At 36.9% G+C, this 21,395-nt stretch overlaps 1 protein-coding gene, 1 non-coding gene and 2 pseudogenes across 2 annotated transcripts in view; all 4 read left to right on the forward strand.

The window, feature by feature from the left end:
• Positions 1-21,395, forward strand: part of Larp1b (La ribonucleoprotein 1B) — a 112,806-nt gene that overhangs the window by 41,457 nt on the left and 49,954 nt on the right. The window contains 1 exon segment of the mRNA XM_074041151.1: positions 356-715. Coding sequence (XP_073897252.1) covers positions 356-715 — 360 coding nt within the window.
• Positions 730-21,395, forward strand: part of LOC141410827 (copper homeostasis protein cutC homolog pseudogene) — a 30,413-nt pseudogene continuing 9,747 nt past the window's right edge.
• LOC141411214 (small nucleolar RNA SNORA73 family) lies at positions 5,750-5,921 on the forward strand (annotated as a pseudogene).
• LOC141411059 (U1 spliceosomal RNA) lies at positions 11,370-11,533 on the forward strand. Its single transcript, XR_012435919.1, has one exon. It is a non-coding gene; the product is annotated as a U1 spliceosomal RNA (small nuclear RNA).

Here is a 21,395-nt window from a genome sequence, read left to right on the forward strand (position 1 = left end):
GCTTTGAACTTTGATCCTCTCAATCTCTGCTTCCTGGGTATTTGGGATTACAGGCATGAGCCACTGTGTCCGGCTGTTGTTACTTACTTTTAACAGAGTTATGTGGCATTCACTTTTATCTTACTTTTTGGTGGCACTGTGCTTGCTAGGGACATTTATTTTAAAAGTGATGGAAACATCTCTACTCCCATTTCTTGCATGGAGACAGGAAATATTTCTCCCTTTTTTTTTTCCCCCATTTCTCCCCACTTTTATCCTAATAAAATTAGGATAAGATTTCTTTGCTTAGAAACTTTTACTACTATTTAAAAAGTGATGGAAACATTTTATACAAAATACCAATTTCTTCCTCCAGGGGTCAATATCTGTACCTGAAGAAGCATCAAACCAACTGTATCTTCCAGAAGAGCGAGAACAAGAAGAACTTGATTTTTTATTTGATGAAGAAATGGAACAGATAGGACAAAAAAACACATTTATTGATTGGTCTGATAATGATTCAGACTATGAAATTGATGATCAGGATTTAAACAAGATTTTGATTATAACTCAGATACCACCTTATGTGAGAAAACATCCTGGAGAAGATCAAACAGAGAACCACACATCTCAGGCAGAAATTACATGGGAACTTGCTAAAGTTATCAACGATGGTTTATGTTACTATGAACAGGATTTATGGATGGAAGATGAAGACACATTCACAGCCATAAAGGTAATAGTTTCTGGCTGACATCTTTCTGCTGATAGTTTGTTTTAGTTATATGTTACTGGTTATGTTTTCTTAAACCTGAGGCTTTATTATAATATAAATGAATGATGTATAATTTGAAAAATCACTGGAAATATATTTGATAGTCACAGTCTGAGAAATAATTTTAAATGGCAGTATAATGAATACTGTAATTACCAAAAAGGTAGCATTCACTGACTAAAACCCTTGCTTTTTTCAGGTACAAATAATAAGAAGGCCTTTTCTCATACGAAGGAATTAAGAAGTGAAGTTATCATGGATAGGCTTAATTTATAATACTTTCCTTACCTGGCTGTCACACCAGCTGTATGAGCTAGTGAATTTGGAGAGTTCCCTTCTGTCTTTCTCATCTTAATCTATGGTATATGCTGTAGGGTAGTGGAAATGGTTATGGGAAAAGTTGCTCCTTGTCCATTCATTACTATGGTGCTGTAGATGCTACTTGAAACCTTATCTCAAGTTTCTACCCTGCATTTCACCCTAGATCTGGCCTCCATCCTAGTTATTAAGGTAAAATACAAGAGAGAGCCACAGTACTTTCCTGGGCATCTTACATTTCTTTTATGCAAATTTTAATGATATGCGTATGGTTAAAAGGGATCTTTTTCTGCCATTAAAGTTTTCAGAAAAGCCCTCAAGGTTAAATATTTGCTTTAAGGATAGACTAATCACTTTCCTATGCCAAAATAGGAAAGTGATCTTGATCAGAAAAAGTTACAGTTGTAGAAAGAAAAGCTGGCCAGCAAGTGGCTAACCACCTGTCTACGGGCTTCCTATCATCAATAAGAAGTACAGTTTCCTTTTTGGCTCCTCATTTCTTTCTTCCTAGAATTTCCGTTACTGCTTTTAGCCTCTTTAGCCTCCTTTTTTAGTCACTGGCTTTTTGGAGAACCTGCCGTGGGCAGTATACATATTTATTGACAGGAAATAATCCTGGCTATCTAACTTTAAACATTATAGCTGTATTTGTACATATGTCTTATTTTGACCTGATTCATTATCTATAGCCTCACTGTTTAATAATTCACTTTCCTTGGTTGTAACTCTGTGCTAAACATGTAATTGCTGATTAGACTTGTACTTTTCCTATGGGTCTACTTAAAGAGAAATCAACCACTTAACATACGTACATTGAGTGTTCACTGTGTTCGGTACCTGGTACTAGTTCTTGGATATAGAGTGAAAAGATAACGAATAGAGGTCTTTCACTTGCAGACAATTTAGAACAGTCACTTAGATAAACCCACAATAAGTACTCAATCACAAATTATAATAAATGGTATAAAAGAAAAAACAGACTGGTGTTGGATTAGGTAGTAAGGGAAGGCCTATAAGAGTTAAGTTACAGTAAAATCTGAAGTGTAAGAATTAACCATGCAGAGTAGGTAAGTCAGATAATTCTAGAATTTTTGGGCTGTGTTAAACAGTGTAGAATTTATCTAAAGTTCAGATACAGGGTTTTACACGGGCACTGTGACATGATCAAAACTTTTTAACAATATCACTCTGGTTGTCATTGGCAGATAATGGGTTGTATGGAGACAACAGTGGCCAGAAGAAATTCTATGCTATTAAGAGGATATCCATCTGGGAGATGGATGTTGGTAATTTATGGTAAACAGGAAATGTAGAATTGAAAAGCCCTGATGAATGATCATTAGGAGTTGTATAGGAAAGTGTGCTATATGGAAGCCAAAACTGGCTCCATGAGGAGAGAGAGTAATCAGGTGTGTCAGAAACTGGACACCAATAGGAATGAAAAGTATGCCAAATTGATAGGGAAGTTTTGGTGATCATTTTTGGCCTCCACAAAAAAGAGTTTGGGAGGATCCAGAGGCTATGTTGAACTGGCCTAAAGAATGAACATAGACTTTCAGTTTCCTTACTGCTGAAGACAACTAAAATGGCCATCTGATAGACAAGATGACATCTACTTAAACTCTCCAAAGATATGCACGGTAAGTTAATGTTAGAGAAATGCAAAACTGAAGACAGTTTTGTCTTGAAGACCATTGTGAAACATACAGTTTGAGGAGTTCAGCTTTGCAGAAGCTACCCAAAAGAGGTAAAGGACACAGCCCAGGACCAGCCAAAGTTGAGGATTCTGTTAGGAGTCCTTTCCCCTTTAAATTGGAACTGAAAAGGAATAAACTGTCAGGGAGAGAGTAACCTCTTCCACTCTGAAGTAGAATAAGAATATTTCTCTGGTTGTGGTGAGAACATAGGGAAGAAAAAAAAAAAATCAGTCTAGAGTATAATCACAGAACCCAAATTCACACTACCTTTGTGACTGAAGTAACCACTAGTTGTGAATTTAAAATGATTGTAGCCCATTAGTTTTACAGATAACCACCATAAACAAATGCAGATCATGTTGAAGACATCTACCTTTATCCTAGACCACAAGGTATTTACACAAAATTATAGTTAATCAAACAAAGAAATAAAATAGCACATGTGAGAATGAGCAAAAAGAACAAACAGGAGGGCCATACCTTAAAATAATTGAGATAGTACAACTTAAATTATGGTATACCTATGTTTAAGGAAATAAAAGTATGTGCAGAGAAGAAATTTCAAAGAATAAATATAGAAATCAATTGAGAGAATTAAGAGCAGATTAGACACAGGGAATGTGAAGGCTGTTCACAAGAAATTCAGAAATTAGCACTATAAAGAGAGAGTACATAATGATACTCTGAACAGTCTTTGCTATTGTTTGGTGTCAAATCACTTACATAATCTAACACCAAGTGGATTTTGTTATAAAGCTTTTTAGTTTTGAAATAAAAAAGCAAGCAACAAACTTGGAATATAGAATAATAGAGAAGGCCTAAAATATAATTTAGTCAGAGTTCCAGGAAAGGAGAAAAAGAACAGAGAAAAATCAGTATTTTAAGAAGCAGTAATTAGGGTCTTTCAGAACTAAAGGAAGTACACAGGTGAGCAGCAGAGAAGGGAAAGAAAAACAGATTACTTTCTGAGAAAGGAGTCAGACAACTGACTTTCCAACAGTAATGAATGGAGCCGTAAACAATGGAATGATAGCAATTGCCCAGGAAAAGTGACTGTTAACCTGTAATTGTATGCCTTGCAAAAATGCCTTTCAAGTAAGATGTTAAAATGTGAGAAATTGCCATCAGCAAGGCCTCTTTAAAGGAAGTCCCAATGTAGAATAAAACTGTTTGCAGCTTTCAGAGATACAGAAAGGACTGCAGAGCAAAACAAGTGATAATATGTAAATAAGCTTAAGTGAATGTTTAATGTCTAAAACAATAATTATTTCTTATGGGTTTAATGTAACATTGACACATACTGGGATAGAAGGGTAAATGAATCATTTATGAGTACTTATATATCTGGAAAAAGTTTAAGGTTATTAAAGTTTTTATATTAGTTTGAAGGATACCTTGAAATTAAGAGAGAGGGACTGAGATAAGAAAAGAATGGAATAAGAAAAGAAAGAAGGGACATATAGGCAGAGGGCAGGTAGCCCAAAAATAAGGTGATATTTAAGCTCAATTTTATGTAAGTACAACCAGTTATATACATGGAACACATCAAAAAAGATAAGAAAGCAGAGGTTGAAGGGGAAAAATATATACAATAAGATTTATAGAAACTAACCAATTGCAGCCAGTAGATTTAGCACAGTCCCCATCAGCATCCCAGCTAACTTATTTGCAGGTAACTGACAATAGATATTTGAATGACACAGAACAGTCAAAACAATCTTTTTTTTTAAAAAAAAAAAACAAAACACAAAGTTAGCTGGGTGTGGGTGGCTCATACCTATAATTCTGGCTACTTGGGAAACTGAGTTTGGGAGGATCATGGTTTGAGGCCAGCCTGGAGGGTGTGTAAAGTTCACTCCTTCTCAAAAAAAATAGCAGAGCAAAATGGACTGGAGGTGTGGCTCAGCAGTAGAGTACCTGCTTTACAAGTACAAAACCTTGAGTTGAAACCTTGCTCCCACCAAAAAAAAAAAAAAAAAAAAAAAACTGAGCAAGGGATATACCTCAATGGTAGAGTACTTGCCTAGCATGCTACAGGCCCTCAGTCTACCCAGCACCACAAAAAACAAAAGCGAAGTGCTCATACTTTCTGATTTTAACCTTACTAAAAAGCTACGATAATCAAGATTGTGGTACTAACTCAAGGATAGACTGGGATAAAATGAATTATGTCTGTTCTCACCTGATTTTCCTTTTTTTTTTTTATAGTACTGGGGCTTGAACTCAGGGCCTCACACTGCTAGGCAGGCGCTCTACCACTCACCTGATTTTCAACAGAAGTGCCTAGGCCATTCAGTAGGGAGAGAATACTTGTCTTAGTGAGCAATGTTGGGTCAACTGATACCCTGTACAGAACAGTGAAGTTGACCTTCTCCCTATATCACATAAAAATAAATACAAAATGAATTAAATGTCTTAAGAGCAGAAACTATAAACGTCTTTGTTGATTTTGTGGTGTGGGTATAGAATGTAGGGCATCCCACATGTTGAGCATGTAGTCTACCTAACTGAGCTACACCTCTAGCCCTGTCAACTGATCTCTGACAGAAGAGTAAAAGCAATATAATGAAGAAATAATAGTCTTTTCAACAAATGGTGCTGGAATGACTGGACATCTCTATGTAAAACAATCTAGATAAAGACTTGCACTCTTCACAAAAATTAACTCAAGCGAATCATAGACTGAAATGTAAAACACAAAACTACAAAACTCTGAAGATAACCTGAAAGAAAGTCTAGGTGACTCTGGAAGTCACATCGCTTTTTAAGAAGAACAACAAAGCACAGTCTGAAATAAATGATTGATAAGCTGGACTTCATCAAACTTAAAAATATCTTCTCTGTGACAGACACGTTAAAAGAATGAAAAGCAGCTGACTATATAGCTCAGTGGTAGATCGTTTGCCAAAACAACAACCATCACGGAAAAAAAGAGACAAACCAAAGACTGGAGGAGAATGTTTGTCAAAAACAAATCTTTCCAACATGGATCTCCTCATGCTCTGTCCAAGTGGCGCATGGGAGCACAGGGCTGACCAGTGATGTACAAGGCTGGAGAAGAAGCTGAGCCTTGAGTCTGCGCTTGCATATTTCTACAACTTCTCAGAATCCTGTGGAAATGACTGAGGAGACAAACCATGCAGGAAACGTGCCCGTAAAAATTTTTTTTCTTAATTTTAAAGAAAATTAGACAAAGGGCTATTACGCCAAATATACAAAGACAACTTAAAATTCAATAGTAAAAAAGCAACCTTATTTAAAAATGGTCAAAAGACCTGAAGAGAAGAGACTGGACCAAAAAATATAAACAAACATGAAGTAAGCATATGAGTAGATGACCCTATCATGTTTGGTTAGGGAGTCATAAATCAAAATAATAATGAAATGTCAAGAGTGCACCTATGATTTAGGATAGCCAAAATCCAAAACAATGACACCAAATACAGGTAAGGATGTAGTAATAGGAACTCGCACTCTTCATTGGGGAGAATGCAAAATAGTGCAGCCACTTTGGAAGGAAGTTGGACAGTTTCTTAAGAAACAAAACTACTCTTACTACACAAAACTATTCTTACTTACCCAATGAGTTGAAATTTATAGCTGCATAATAACTCACGGACTTTTATAGCAGCTTTATCCATAATTGCCAAAACTTAGAAGTAACTAAGATGTCTTTTAGTAGGTGAATGGATAAATGATGGCATATCCATACAATGGACTATTAATGATTGCTATTGAGGTGTGAAGAGAGTGGATGAACCTTAAGTTCATTTTACTGAGTGAAAGAAACCAACCTGAAAAGGCTTTGTGTATATTGTGTGATTCAAACTAAAAGGCATTCTGGAAAAGGCAGAACTATGAAGATGATGAAAAGATCACTGACTGCCAGTGATTGGGACAGGGAGGGGAGGGATAAATAGAGTGGAGAGGATTTTTTAAGGCAATAATACTATTACCTCTGATACTGTAATGGTGAATATATGTCACACATTTGTCAAAACTCTCGGACTGTGTACCACTAAGAGTGAACACTAGTGTAAACTGTGGACTTGGGTTATAATACTTTAGTTTTAGTAGGGTCATCACTTGTAACCAATGTGTCATTTCTGGCATATTATGTTGATGTTGGGGGAGGATGTGCTTGTACAGGTGCAGGGGGTATGTGGTAATACTCTGCTTTCTGTTTAGTTTTGGTATGATCTTAAAACTATTCTAAAAATAAGGTCAACTGAAAAGAACACAGATGAGGATAAAGGATTGGGAAATCATATGTCTGGTATAAGACTTGTAGTTCAAATATACGAAAACTACTCAGTAAGACAACACACTTCAAGTGTTGGCAAAGAATTTTGTACATTTCTCCAAAGATGTACATGTACCCAAAAAGCATATGAAAGGCTGCATAACATCGTTGGCCACATTAAAATCACAGTGAGGTACCATCTCACACACACGAGGATGACTATAATAACAATTAAAAAAAGACAGACGCTAACAGATTGTCAGTGAAGATGGGGAGAAATTCAAGCCCTCATACAGTACTGGTAGGAATATAAAATGGAGAATCAAACAGTGGTTTTCATGTGACTCAGCAATTCCATTCTTATACATGTTAACCAAGAGAAATGAAAACAACACAAATGTTCATTGTACCATTTTTGGGGGTGGGGTGGGGGAGATACTATGTATCACAGGCTGGCCTTCAATTTTTTTTTTTTTGTGTGGTGCTGGAGTTTGAACAGAGGGTCTCATGCAGGCACTCTACCACCTGAGCCAGTCCTCCCAGCCCTTTTTATTTTAGTTATTTTTCAAATAGGGTCTCATAGTTTTTCCTGGGCCATCCCAGACTGCAGGGTTCCTGTTATGCCTCCCACGTACCTGGGATGACAGGCGCATGCTATCACACCCAACTTTTTTGTTGGTTGAGATGTGGTCTTGCTAACTTCTTGTCTGGTCTGGCCTCAAATCGTGATCCTCCTGATTTCCACCTCATGAGTAACTGGGATTACAAACGTGTACCACCATGCCTGACTTCACTGAAGCATTTTAAAAATGAAAGGAACTTTTCTGTCAACTGATGGATGTGGTATATCCATACAATAGAGTATTTGGTAATTTAAAGAAATATACTGAGAAGTCATACAACATAAAAATATCATGGAATCAGTAAGTGAAATGAGACAGTTATAGGGACTATATGTTGTATAAGTCCACTTCTGTGAAATTTCCAGAATGAGGAAATCCATACAGACAGAAGGTAGATCTGTAGTTGCCTTGGGTAGGAGTTGTGGTGGGTAGTTAGGAAGAAATGTGAAGTGACCGGGTACTGGGTTTCTTTGAAGGGGTCATAAAAATGTTTTAAAATTATAATGGTTTTAAAAATAGAAACAGGAAAAATTTATAATTATTAAAGAACTAAATATATGGAAAATGATTGTGCACTTGAATTAGGTTCACAATATGTGAAATATTTGTTACTAAAGATGTTCTGCAAAATAAAGGACCTGAGTACAGTGGTATGTGCCTATATCCTCAGCTACTTGGGAGGCTGAGGCAGAAGTATCACTTGAGCCCAGGAGTTCAAGGCCAGCCTGGGCAGCATAAACATAGAGAGACGTTGTCTCAACAGCATCAACAAATAAGTGGAAAAGCATTCTGTATTTGTGAATGACATAATATTGTTAATACTGGTCAGTATTACACAGAGCAATCTACAGAGTCAGTGCAATCCCTATCAAAAGATTATATATTCTATAGAATTTTTTTCAGAAATAGAAAAATTCATCCCAAAATTCATACGATCTCATGGGACCCTGAATAGGTAAAAACATTCTTGAAAAAAGAATACAGTTGGAGGCTGGAGGCCTGGCTTAAGTGGTAGAGCACCTACCTAACAAGTGTGAGGCCCTGAGTTCAAACCCCAGTACTGCCAAAAAAATAAAAGTTGGAGGCCTCATACTTCCTAATTTCAAAACATACTACTAAGTTATAGTAATCAAACATTGTGATACAGCTAAAAAGACAGGCATATAGACCTATGGACTAGAATAGAGAGCCCAGAAATAAATCTCCATATATTCACTCAAATGATTTATAACAAGTGTACCAAGATCACTCAATGGACAAAGGAGAGTCTCTTCGAATGGTGTTGGGAAAACTAAGTATCGACATATAAAAGAATGGAGTTGGACCTTTACTTTGTATACCATATTTGAAGATTAGTTGAGACTGATTAAATATGTGAAACTGTAGAACACTTAGAAGATTGGATTGGACAGTGGTTTCTTGCGTAGCACATCAAAAGCACATGTTAAAACAGAAATTTGAATTCATGAAAATTAAAAATGTGTGAATGGACACAGAGAAAAGACAACCTAAGGGATGGGAGAAAGTAATATCAAGTCATATGATAAAGAGTCATCTTGAGTACATAAGAAAACTGACAATTTAAAAGTAGGCAAAGAACTTGTGCAGATGTTTCTCTAAACATGATATAAAAGTGGTTTACCAGTATTTGAAAAGATGCTCAATGTTACTGCTCAGTGTAGAAATGAGAGTCAAAATTGTATACTGCTTCACTTGGATGAGTGTTAACAAGTATGTGGAGAAGTTGGAATCCTTGTTCACTGTTGGTGGGAGTGTAAAATGGTGCAGCCCATGTAGAAAACAGGATGGCAGTTTCTCAAAAAACTAAAGATGGAAACACTGTGCATCTCACCCATACTAATTATAGGTATGTTCAAAAGAACTGAAAGCAGGGTCTCAAAGGGATACTTGCATATTCGTGTTTATACCAGTATTATTCACAATAATCAAGAGGTTGAAATAATTCAAATGTCCTTCAATGGCTAAATTACAAAATGTGGTATGTACAATTGTATAATGAAATATCACTCAGCCTTAAACTTACAAAGGGAGGAAGACCTGTCAAATGCTGCACATAGTTGAGGGATTATGTTGAAGGAAATACAACAAAAAGACACACTGTACAACTCCATCTATACGAAGTATGTAAGTAAAGCAGCGAGATTTATAGAAACAAAGTAGTATGGTGATTATTAGTAGCTGAGGGAAGTGGGGAATGGGAAATTTTAAATGGGTGCTAGATAAAAAAATTTGAGATGTGTTGCATAGCAATGTAAGTACACTTACCACTACTGAACTGCACATTTAACAAGGGTTATGACGCTAAACTTTGTGATTTTAACCCAACTAAAATAATTAAAACCTGCCTCAGAAAAAGTAATCAAAAGAAAACTTGATGTCAGTCACAACAGACTTAGAAAGCATCCTAGAGATGGTAAAAGGTGAAGTTAAGGACTGGGGGTATATTTGCTCGGTATACCTAAAGCCCTGGGTCCAATGCCCAGCCCCTTCCCCCAAAGGTCAAGAAGGTGTATTTATCATCAAGGCTTTGGATATATGAAACAAAGTGATAGAACAAATCTATAGTCATAGTGACTTAATTTACTGCATAAGTGAATGAGATAGTCAATAAAATAAGGATAATTTAATAACTCTGGCCTAAGAAATACAGAGCATAGTCATTCCTTTTGAGCATATCTATACTTTTTGTCCTATGTTGGTTTTTAAAGTAAATTTCAATTGGGGAAATTAAGCTACTAAGAGTGAAAAATTAAAGTGATAAACCCCTCTGTGCTTGGAAATAATGGTAAGGGTTTTTTTGTTGCTTTAATTATTTATTGTACTGGGGGTACATTGTGACATATATAAAAATTCTCACACTATATCATAGTTACCCTCCTTTATCCTTCCTCTCCCCCCCTGCCCACCATTCCTGGAGTAGTTTCAACAAGTCTCATTTTTCCATTTTCATACATGAATACATAATATTTCCACCATATTTACCATTTAACTACTTATATTCCTCCCCTCCCACTGGTACCAACCCCCAGTCAGGACCTGTTTTACCTTCCTGTTCTCTGTTTTTGAAAAAGATACATTTTTTAAAAATAGCTATATAGAGAGTTTCATTATAATATTTCCATGTATATATGTATTATATCCTGAACTGGTTCATCCCCTCCGTTTTTCTCCTTTTTACCTTAGTGCCCTTCTTACAGTGATTTCAACAGGTTTAAATATTCTATATTCATTCTTGTATAGAAAGAACATCAACCATACTCACTTTCTTCCTTTTATCCATCCTGTCTTGTTAGTGCCCTCCCCTTGTCATAATCTGCTTTTCATTCTTGTCCGTTGTTGCTTAGGTGTCTGTTTGTTGTTCAGTGCGGTTTCTGCCTTGGTATTGAATCTGTACATGCATTGTACTTAATGTAACCCCCTCCACTGCATTCCTTACCCTTTCCGCCTATCCTGTGTTATTTAACAGCTTTCAGCATGCTTCCTTGTGTCTTTTTCCCACACAGATGTGATGTACTTCATATTTGCTTTCTTTCCTTCTTTTCCTCCCCGCTCAGTCTCTACCGGTCCCACTTTTGGATGCATGTTCTGTATATATTTCTATGTACATGTAATATTGCTTGTATTTGTATTGGGCCTATATTCCACATATGAGGGAAAACATGTAGCCTTTGGCTTTCTGAACCTGAATAGCTTCACTTAAGATGATGTTCTCCATACTTACCTGGCAGGGGAGATACCATGATCACGAAGGTGGTTTTCCCAGGGCGAGGCTTATCCATTGCACTCCAGATGTCCTGACCCCTGTGATTTCCTCAAATGTGGGAAACTTGACTGCATAATTTGTGGTAATGGGGGACTGCATTCACACTCTCCCCTGATTATATTGTGTTAAATAAAAGATAAATGTAAAAAAAAAAAAAAAAAGATGATGTTCTCCAGTTCTATCCATTTACCTGCTGATGACAAAATTTCATTCTTTTTTATGGCTGAATAAAATCCCATTGTATATAAATATCACATTTTCTTAATCTACGCATCAGTTGTGGGGCAGGAAGCAATAATATGTTGTAAAATAACTCACTGCTCAAAGAAAACTTAGTGGAAATTAATGTAAATTGTGTGATAGCTGAAGAGGTGTAGGAGTAAAGAGGTAAGCTGAAATGAAAAAATAAGGAAAAGCATTTGAAATGAAAAAACCTGTCACCAACATTATCTTTGCTGTATAAACACATCCTCCAGGCAGGCATGATGGTACATGCCTATATCAATATTTTGGAGGTGGTGACAGGAGGATCTTGAGTTTGAGGCCAACCTGGGCTATGTAGTGAGATCCTGTCTCAAAGAAAAGAAAAACAAAAAAATGTTTCCATAACCAAAACACTGTCATCAGTTTCAAGGACTTAAAGCAGAATTTTCTCATTGATGTTAAATTGTTAGAGAGTCTGAGTCAGCTGTTGCAGGGGTATTTGTGTTGTGTTTAGGGATTAATGACACAGCAGCCCCTTTGTAGGATGTGCTCATACGTAGAGGGGGAAGAGCAAGGGACCAAGCCAAATCTAACAATAATATATGAAGCTGGTGCTTAGATGTATCTCAATGAATTTTATACATTCCATTGACTAAAGTAAATGACATGGCCAAATCTATAGGCTGGGTAATAGGACAGTGTTCTCATCACATCATTGAGCAGTACCAGAGCAGTGCTACAGCACTGAATTCAAGAAGTTAGGAAAAGAATTATTGATATAAGCTGTGATAAAAATGCATGGAAAACATCAGCAGAATTTAATGAGCTGCATCTAACACACAACAGAGTATTGATCATGCCAGGACTTAGATTTTTATTTATTTATTTATTCATTCATTCATTCATTCTTTTATTCATATTAGATCTTTAAAAGACTAAAAGTAAACTTAGGATAAAAAGAGGAAAGTAGATATTTTACTTGTGAAATTGGATATGTAATAACTGATCATGCGGGTATTTTAAAAGGTGGTTTTACATCAAATTTGATCATTTACGTAAGGTCATATTTTTAATAAGATGAATTTTCAAAAACTGAAAAGAAAAAGTCTAAGTAATAATAATATAACCATTTTTTACAAGCTTAACTTTACAATTAAATACAGATCTAGATAAACTATATAGCTGTATCACCATGTCTTTTAATTTATTGGAATGGATAATTTCAGTCATGTGCTATTATTTCCAAGGAAGTGCTAATAATAGAAACTCAGGTATTTATTGACTAAGTGTGGGGGGTGTACTTCACTTATTTTATGAGAAGGCAATAACTTTTTACCTGAACCGTACGTACTTTTTGTTTTGGTTTGGTTTTTGGCAGCACTGGGGCTTGCTGGGCAGGTGCTGTTATGCTTGAGTCACTCCACCATGAGAACATGAATGAGAGTCCAGCATTACAGATGATATAGACATAAAAATTCTAAATCTTTTAGCAAACCAAATTAAATGTTTTTAAAAATAGGTAGCTGAATTCTATTTATTCCAATAATATTTGTTGAGTATACATTAGAAAAAACAGTAAATGAAATTCACAACAGATTGCAGAAGGGTTTTGATCACTTGAATAAGTACAGAAATTGCACTTAATAAAAGTGTGTATACATGGGAAATATTTTTAGTGACATAGAGATAACATAATATCTTTACCTTCAAAGGCTTTCTACAAAATCTATGAAGCAAACATGCCATTCTGAATGGTGGAACATTGAAGCTAAGTTCCTGTAATCAGGAGTAAACTAAAGATGGACATTGTCAAATCTAATGTATATCTGTGTTAAACCAGTAAGGGGGGAAAAGGTTAAGAAATGCAGGAAAAATAAAGCTTATGAATGGGAAAACAAATCCCAAAGAATCTTCCAGGTGAGTTGTTAGAATCAGTATTTAGTAAGTTTTCTAGATAATCCTTGAAATCCAGAGTTTCAACATAGGAGCACTTGTTAACAGTAACTTTTAAGCCTCTGCTTTCTAATAGTATAAAGCAATAATGAAGAACCTGTCATAGCAAATTACTCCAAATGTTGGCAGTTGGAAACAAAGCAGATTTATAAATCACAAGTCCATGAGCTAAGCTGGTCTTCATGCTCTGCTCTTGGAGGCCTAAGTTGAGGTGTTAGAATCTGCAGCTGGTATGTAAGCATGAGTTTCACTCATTATATTCTAACACAGGAAGAATCAAGCAGGTTTCTCAGTCATGGGGAGAATATTAGTTAAAATGCCATTTATGGACAGGATGCCAGGGGTATTAAACAACTACAGAGAACACATTTTAAATGAGTGATAACAAATTTCAATGACAAAAATCATACCCATTACCCAGCCTCCAAACTGTTTGACATCTTGTAAAACGTTGGATTGATATATAGCAAAGTTCAGCTCTCTTTGGCTACATGCAGGGTCAAAATGCTCCATGTCTCCTCTGGCTGCCCATGTTCCTGGCAACAGTGCCCTCTCAGACTTTAAAACAGCAGCATGTAAAGTCCTTACGTCTCTAACTTTTCCTTCTTGCTTTCTCCTGATTCTCTGGACAGTCCAGAGTAAGTTTCCTATTTTAATATTCTGAGTAATCTTAATTACATCTGCAAAACTCTGTTATTGAAGGTACACATTTCAGGGATTAGGGGACCTGGACATCTCTTGAGGGGTTTTTCTGCCCACAGCAGGGCACATCTTTAAAAAGATGCAGCAAGTCTCTAAGGTGAGTATTATGGATTGTAATACTTAAGGGAAAGATGCTAAGAAGGAAGTACCAAGGTTGTTTTGAAAGACAATGTTAAAGAGGGTAATTCTTCCAACTGATTTAAAAGTCAACTGAATAGATGAACAAATGGGACTCCATGAAATTAAAAAGCTTCTGCCCAACAAAAGAAATGGTCTCTAAACTGAAGAGACCACCCACAGAGTGAGAGAAAATGTTTGCTAGCTATACATCAGACAAAGGACTGACAACCAGAATACACAGGGAGCTCAAAAAACTAAACTCCTCCCAAAATTAATGAACCAATAAAGAAATGGGCAACTGAACTAAACAGAACTTTTTCAAAAGAAGAAATTCAAATGGCGAAAAATCACATGAAAAAATGCTCACCATCTCTAGCAATAAAGGAAATGCAAATCAAAACCACACTAAGATTCCACCTCACTCCTGTTAGAATAGGTATCATCAGGAACTCCACCAACAACAAATGTTGGCGAGGATTTGGGGAAAAAGGAACCCTCTTACACTGCTGGTGGGAACGTAAGCTATTACAACCACTTTGGAAAACAATATGGAGACTTCTTTAAAAATTAAACATAGATCTGCCATATGATCCAGCAATACCACTCCTAGGGATATACCTGAAGGAATGTGACTCAGGTTATTACAAAGGCACCTGCACAGCTGTGTTTGTTGCAGTGCTATTTACAATAACCAAGCAATGGAAACAGCCAAGATGCCCCACTACCAACAAATGGATTAAGAACATGTATTTATACACAATGGAATTTTACTCAGCCACAAAAAAGCTTGAAACTTTGTCATTCGCAAGTAAATGGATGGAACTGGAGAACAACATCTTAAGCGAATTTAACCAGGCTCAGAGGGCCAGAAATCGAATGTTCTCCCTCATGCAGATTATAGACCCAAAACAAATGTAGTCACACACTAAGTGGAGAACACACAGGGAGGAATAGGGAAAGGGAAGGAAACCTAAAACTTGAATGTGGCTGATGTGCTCACTGTAGAGGAGCAAATAAAGTAATCTTAAACTGGCAGAGGCCACTATGGGAAGGGACCAAGAAGTAGTGAAGAGGTCTGGCAGAGAAGAACCAGTGTGGGTTGCAATACACAAGTGCATGGAAGCAATGCTAGGAATCTCTCTGTATCTCAAACTAGCAAAAATGCTATGTCTTTCTTATCTCTCAAGTTTTCTCTTCAACAAAATCAGAGAACAGAGGGCAGAACAGGTTCTACCAGAAAAAGGGGATGGGGGAGAACAGTGTATACACATGTAAGTAAATAAAAAAATGAAAGAAAAAATTTTTTAAAAGTTAATTGCATAAATTCCACTCTTTTATGAACCTGAGACTTGAGTATAATATTTATATGGAAGAACAAAGACAAAAAAAGAACACTCCTATTTTAACAGTTTAAATGTAAAAATAGGCCACGGGAATGGAATAGAAAAGAATTTCATATATACACATTTGTTAAATGACAGGTTGAGTTACAGTTTACAGAGTTACAAGAAAGAAGGTCTTGCCAGGCATGCTGGAACACCTCTATAATCCTTGCATTTGGGGGACAGAGGCAGGAGGAATGAATTCAAGGCCAGTCCAGCAACAACAAAAAACAGAAAGGAAAAGTTGTGAAGTTTCCTACATGGTGCTGGAAAAAGTTGGAAAATGTGAGGAAGTCTCTGCTAACACCGTCACAGTGGTTGATCCCAATGCAGGACAGAAATATTAAGGCTAAGGAGATCATCATGACCTTCTGAGCAGAAGAGTGTTCTAAAAGCACAATTTTAAAGGATGAGATTAATTAAATCAGTACAAATAATATATCATTAAAACATCTAAGTGCATACATAATCAAAATTGCAGAAATGGTTTCCATTCATGATTTGATAGTTCTTACAAACAACAACAACAAAAGACCAAATCAATAAGATTCAGGATAAAATGGATTATGAGACATGAATAAGCATTTGACAGAAGAGGAAGCCTGCACGATTGAAGTATGCAGTGATGTTGTATCTTCAAGGAGAAGAAGATATTTCATAAAACGTGTGTTAGAAAAGTGAAAATGTCACACCGTAAGGAGTATTTAGGACTACTTGGAACAAGAACCTCATTGATCTGCCTGTGGGGGTAAAATATAGTAAACTGTCCATTGTAATCCACCATTTCCACTCAGGAATATATTCTCTAGGAGCATTGTTCAAATATAGTATCCTTTAACCACATGAACCCTAAAATGTATCCAGTCCAAAGATGGGCATTCAGTGTGAAATACTGGCATGTGAAGATTTAGTTTAAAAATCAGTTTTTTAGTAATTGTTGGATGTTGAAAGTTATTAAAAAATGTTTTTTACATTTTAATGTGGTTTCTGGGAAATTTAAGATTGAATTGTGTTTGCATTGCACAGAACTACCCTTGAGGAACTTAAAGGTACTCACTAGGAACAATACATGATGATCTGACAGACTAATTTGTCAGAATCACAAATGAAATAACCAAGATGTCCATCAGTACTTGACTGGGTAGGTCATCATACTAATTAGTGTGATGCTGTACAGTGGTGAAAAGAAACAATTCCTTGCACATCTTTATGAATTCATCTTAGAAAAAGATTCTGAGTAAAAGATGTGAGGCTGTAATACAGAGTGATTCCATGAAGCTTGAGCATAAAATTTTTAAAGATGCATCAATACCTACATGGGTGGGTACATAAAGAAAAATTTAGAGTAAGTATCATGTAAGTCAGGCTTTGGGTTTGTGTGTGAGAGCAGAAGAGAAGTAGCTACACAGGCGTTTCTAATGTACTAACTGTCATGTTTCTGGCAGTTGCATGACATAGTTTTTTTAAGTAAGTTGTACATATATGCCTTATACATTCTTTTATATGACATGTTATAACTATACTAAAAAGGCTAGAATGATTAAAGGTGGGTGGTACAAGAAGGAGGCAGGCCAAAGCTGGTTTATTTACTTTTTGGAGGGGCAATGTAAGCCTACAGTTTCTAGTTTTCTGGGGCTATTTTTATATTTATAGTTTATTTATCTATCTATCTACTTATTTATTTATTTCAGCTATCTTTCTTCCTTTCCAGTGGGTTGGCTTGCAGTGGTGTTAAGTCTTTGTTAACAGATGGTACAGAGATGGAATATCCATCCCCAAAAATGTGCCAGTGTGCCTTTGCATCTTGTCACTCATTGTTGGCAGACCTCTGAGATTGTGAAACTCAAAAACTGCCCAATTGACTATTTCTCATGGTACCTTCCTCTTAGCTAGAAATCTTTAGTTTGAAAATGCAGAGTAAAAGGACATCATTATAATCCTAGCACTTGGGAGTCTCAGTCATGAGGATTGCAAATTCAAGGCCAGCCTGGGCTTCTTGGTGAGACCCTGCCTCAAAGAAACTAAAGAGAAATCGTTACAACCAGATCCTCGATTGTACCTTTTGTCCAGGTCGTGTGTGTATAAACCTAAATACAACTCATGTCTTTAGCATTTCAAGAAGAATCTTCAGATTTGCAACTTCTGAATCACCTCTGTCAGCCTTGTCTAGTACTTCTTGGAGTGTTAGCAAGTGATTTTCTTTCTCACTGGTGGGTTAAGCTTCAATTTTCAGAGTTCTTGGTTTACTGGGTTTGTATTGTTTGAAAACATTTCCAGTTGTTGTATGATTATATATGAATAGAAATGGTGTACAAAGTCATCAAGGATGGCTGGCAGTGTTCGGATGTAGTTCAGTAGTGGAGTACTTTCCTACCATGTGTGAGTCCATGTGTTCATTCCCCAGTGTACTGCCCTCCCCCCAAAAAGTGAGGAGATGGCAAGTAGAGATAAGCATAATACATTCAAATACATATGAATTATTGCACTCAAATATTGAAGGTTGATGTAAAGTTGGAGAAATGCCAGTCTCTGAAAGTAGAAAAATCAAGGCATGGGGTGTGTGTGTATTAATATGTCCTTAAAGAGTGGAAAGTACCAGAATGTTTCACATGGTGATGGGGATGGTCTAGTGGAAAGGAAGGATTGATAAGTGGGCTAAGTTCCTGAGAAAATGAGACCGGATAAGATTCAGAACATATGGTGCATGGTTTCTCAACTTCAGCACCATTGATATTTTGAGCCAGATAATTCTTTATAGAGGCTTTGTATGCATCACAGGATAGTTAGCATATGCCAGTAGCATCCCATCACATCCCAATGAAAAATGTGGTGGGGGGATTTGGGCAGAGTCAAGTTCAGTTTGAAACCACTGATGTACAGCTGTTGACTTTCTGAGGGAAGTAGGACATATGGATGGTAGGTTTGTAGATTTAGTAGTGGAATTAGGAGGGTGTTCCTTCTGTGATTTAACCCTTCTCAGTGGAAAATGGATCAATGTCACAGGGCTGATAGAAGAGCTCAGACAGTGAAGAAAATGAAAAGTCATTTTTCTAGAATGTGAGACAAAATTACTAGAAAAACCTAAAATTCCTGGTGAGCAGGGAAGACTGGAGCTATTTCTTTTGGAAAAATATGCTAAAAAGGCTTTAGACAAAAAGACTAGACACAGGGAGATGGAGGTAGGTACCAAGCTTGACCTTGAATTATTTTTAAAATTTTGTAGGTTTTTTAAAACAAAAATTTATTTTAGCCAGGTGTGGTGGCTCGCATCTGTAATCCTAGCTAATTCTGAGGCTGAGATTGGGAGAATCATGGTTCAGGGCCAGCCTGGACAAAACGTTTGTGAGACCCCATCTCCGAAATTACCAGAACAAAATGGACTGGAGGTGTGCCTCAACTGGTAGAGTGCCTGCTTTGCAAGTGTAAGGCCCTGAGTTCAAGCCCCAGTCTCAACAGCAACAACAAACCAACTTACTTTATACCTATCTAGATCTTATGTAGTTTTATACATTTGAGACTGCTGAGTTTTCACCTGATTTTCCTCCTACTTCTCTAGCCATTCTTTTTCAGTTAGCTTTCCATGTTTATCTTCTTGTTCCTTAAATGCCAACCATTCCTAGATGTGTGACTTTAGACTGCTACATTCTTACTCTTACTGCTGTTCCTAGGAAACCATATCTATGCTGGTTAGAGTCAACTCTTCACTTCTTATTTTGATCCTGGATTTCAGATATGTGTCTAACTGCCTCCTAGGACATTTTGTCATATTTTTCCTAGAATCCTTCAAAATTCAGCATGCCCCAAAATGAATCTTATTATTTTTCACTTCAGCTCCCTCCCCCTGCCACTCAGGTCACAATCTTCCCATAAGTCTTCCAATCCTACAATCTTCAGCACCCTGGTTGGCTCCCTAATCCCTGAACATGGGGATGGGTACATCCTCTTACCTCACGTTAGTAAGTCATGTTTCTTAAATTTTTCCACACCTCTGCATTTCCACTTCTCCAGCCTCATCTCATTGCTCCTTTCTCTGCACATGGAAGTACTAGCAGTTTTTAATCTTTAAGCTTTGTGTGCATTTCTCCAAGGTTTTGAATTCTCTTACTCCTCCTCTCTGCTACACTGACTCCTGTGCACCCTTTGCTGATCTCTTCCCCTTTCCACAGTAGTCTGTGTAAATATGTTGTGGCAGAATGTAAGTGGTAGAGCTGGGTGCAAGTGTCTTGTTAAATGGATTACTAGATTCTCAGATGACTTTCCATGGAAAATAACTAAAACCCTCAATAAAATGGTTTGGAAAAAAAAAACTGACATGGGTTGACCATGAGAACCCAGAGAAAGAGATCCATGCTACATAGGATGAACTTAGTTTTGAAAGTCATCTCAGTAGGGTACATAGACTAGGAGATCAGGATCCATCCAGATTAGGAAGTAAAAGAGGGTACTGGGTAACATCTTCAGTTTAAGAGTGAGTTAGGAATATGCACACCACTGAATTGAAGGGGAAAGAGAAGAATCTTAAAGATGGGTTCTAAGTGGAGGCAGGTGGTAAGTGTTCTGAGAGGTAACCAGGATATATCCATACATTCATGGATTCGTGATTCAAATTCATAATATATTTCAGGGTCTGGAAAAACCTAAGTCCTTGATTAGTAAGCTGTTAATGCTCACTGGTGTCTGGCAGAAGCAAACCCATATCTGAAGGGAAAAATAAAGAGCAAAGTAGATTTAAGAAAAGAGATAGAAATCCAGGCATGGCGACACATGCCTATAATTCCAGCACTTGGAAGTCTGAGGCAGGACGATTGTGGGTTTGAGGCCAGCCTTTGCTACTTAGCAAGAACCTGTCAGGGATAGACAGAGAGAACTCAGTGGAGTTAAGATGAGATGAAGCTGATGACAAATAGAAAGTGAGTTGAAAGAGAGGTCAGCAGGAATTACCCAGAATAAAACACAGAGCACAAGAGAAGGTGTGTTTGTGGGAGGTCAGGACACAGGGACAGAACAAGAGAAAGAATGGGGCAGAGGCAGTGCCTGAAGAAACAGGGCCAAGCACTGGTAACTCGGAGTGTAAGCTTAATAACTGGATTTGTTCCAGGAATGGGAAATCATTTTGCCATGTTTACAGGTTGAAAGAGAAAAGTATAAAAATAGATGTAGGAATAGCTTATTTTTCTTTTTGTTTTGAGGCAGGGCCTTACTATGCAACCTATGCTGGCCTTGAATTCGTATCCTCCTGCTTGAGTGCTGGGTTTAAAGGTGTGTACCACCACACCTAGCCTTAAAGATTACATTTGGTAAACATTTACACATTGCATCACATAAACTGATTTACATTTGTTATTTAGAAGAAGGAGTTAGCAAAATAGGTACACAATTCTTAAGCCAAATAATGATAACTACAAAGGAGCCTGCATTTAACATCATTCGGAATTTGTAAGCATTTGAAAACATTCTTCTAAGGAATGAAATGAAGTTAAGTGTGCCTGGTATCACCACTTCCGTTTATCATTAGGTTTAGAGGTGGTAATTAGTACAAGAAAGTGTGAAAAAGAAGAAAAAGTACAATAATTGTAAAGGGAACATTGAAAGTATCATTGTTTACAGAAATAATT

Source organism: Castor canadensis, chromosome 9 (assembly GCF_047511655.1).
Source record: "Castor canadensis chromosome 9, mCasCan1.hap1v2, whole genome shotgun sequence".
Lineage (NCBI taxonomy): Eukaryota > Metazoa > Chordata > Mammalia > Rodentia > Castoridae > Castor > Castor canadensis.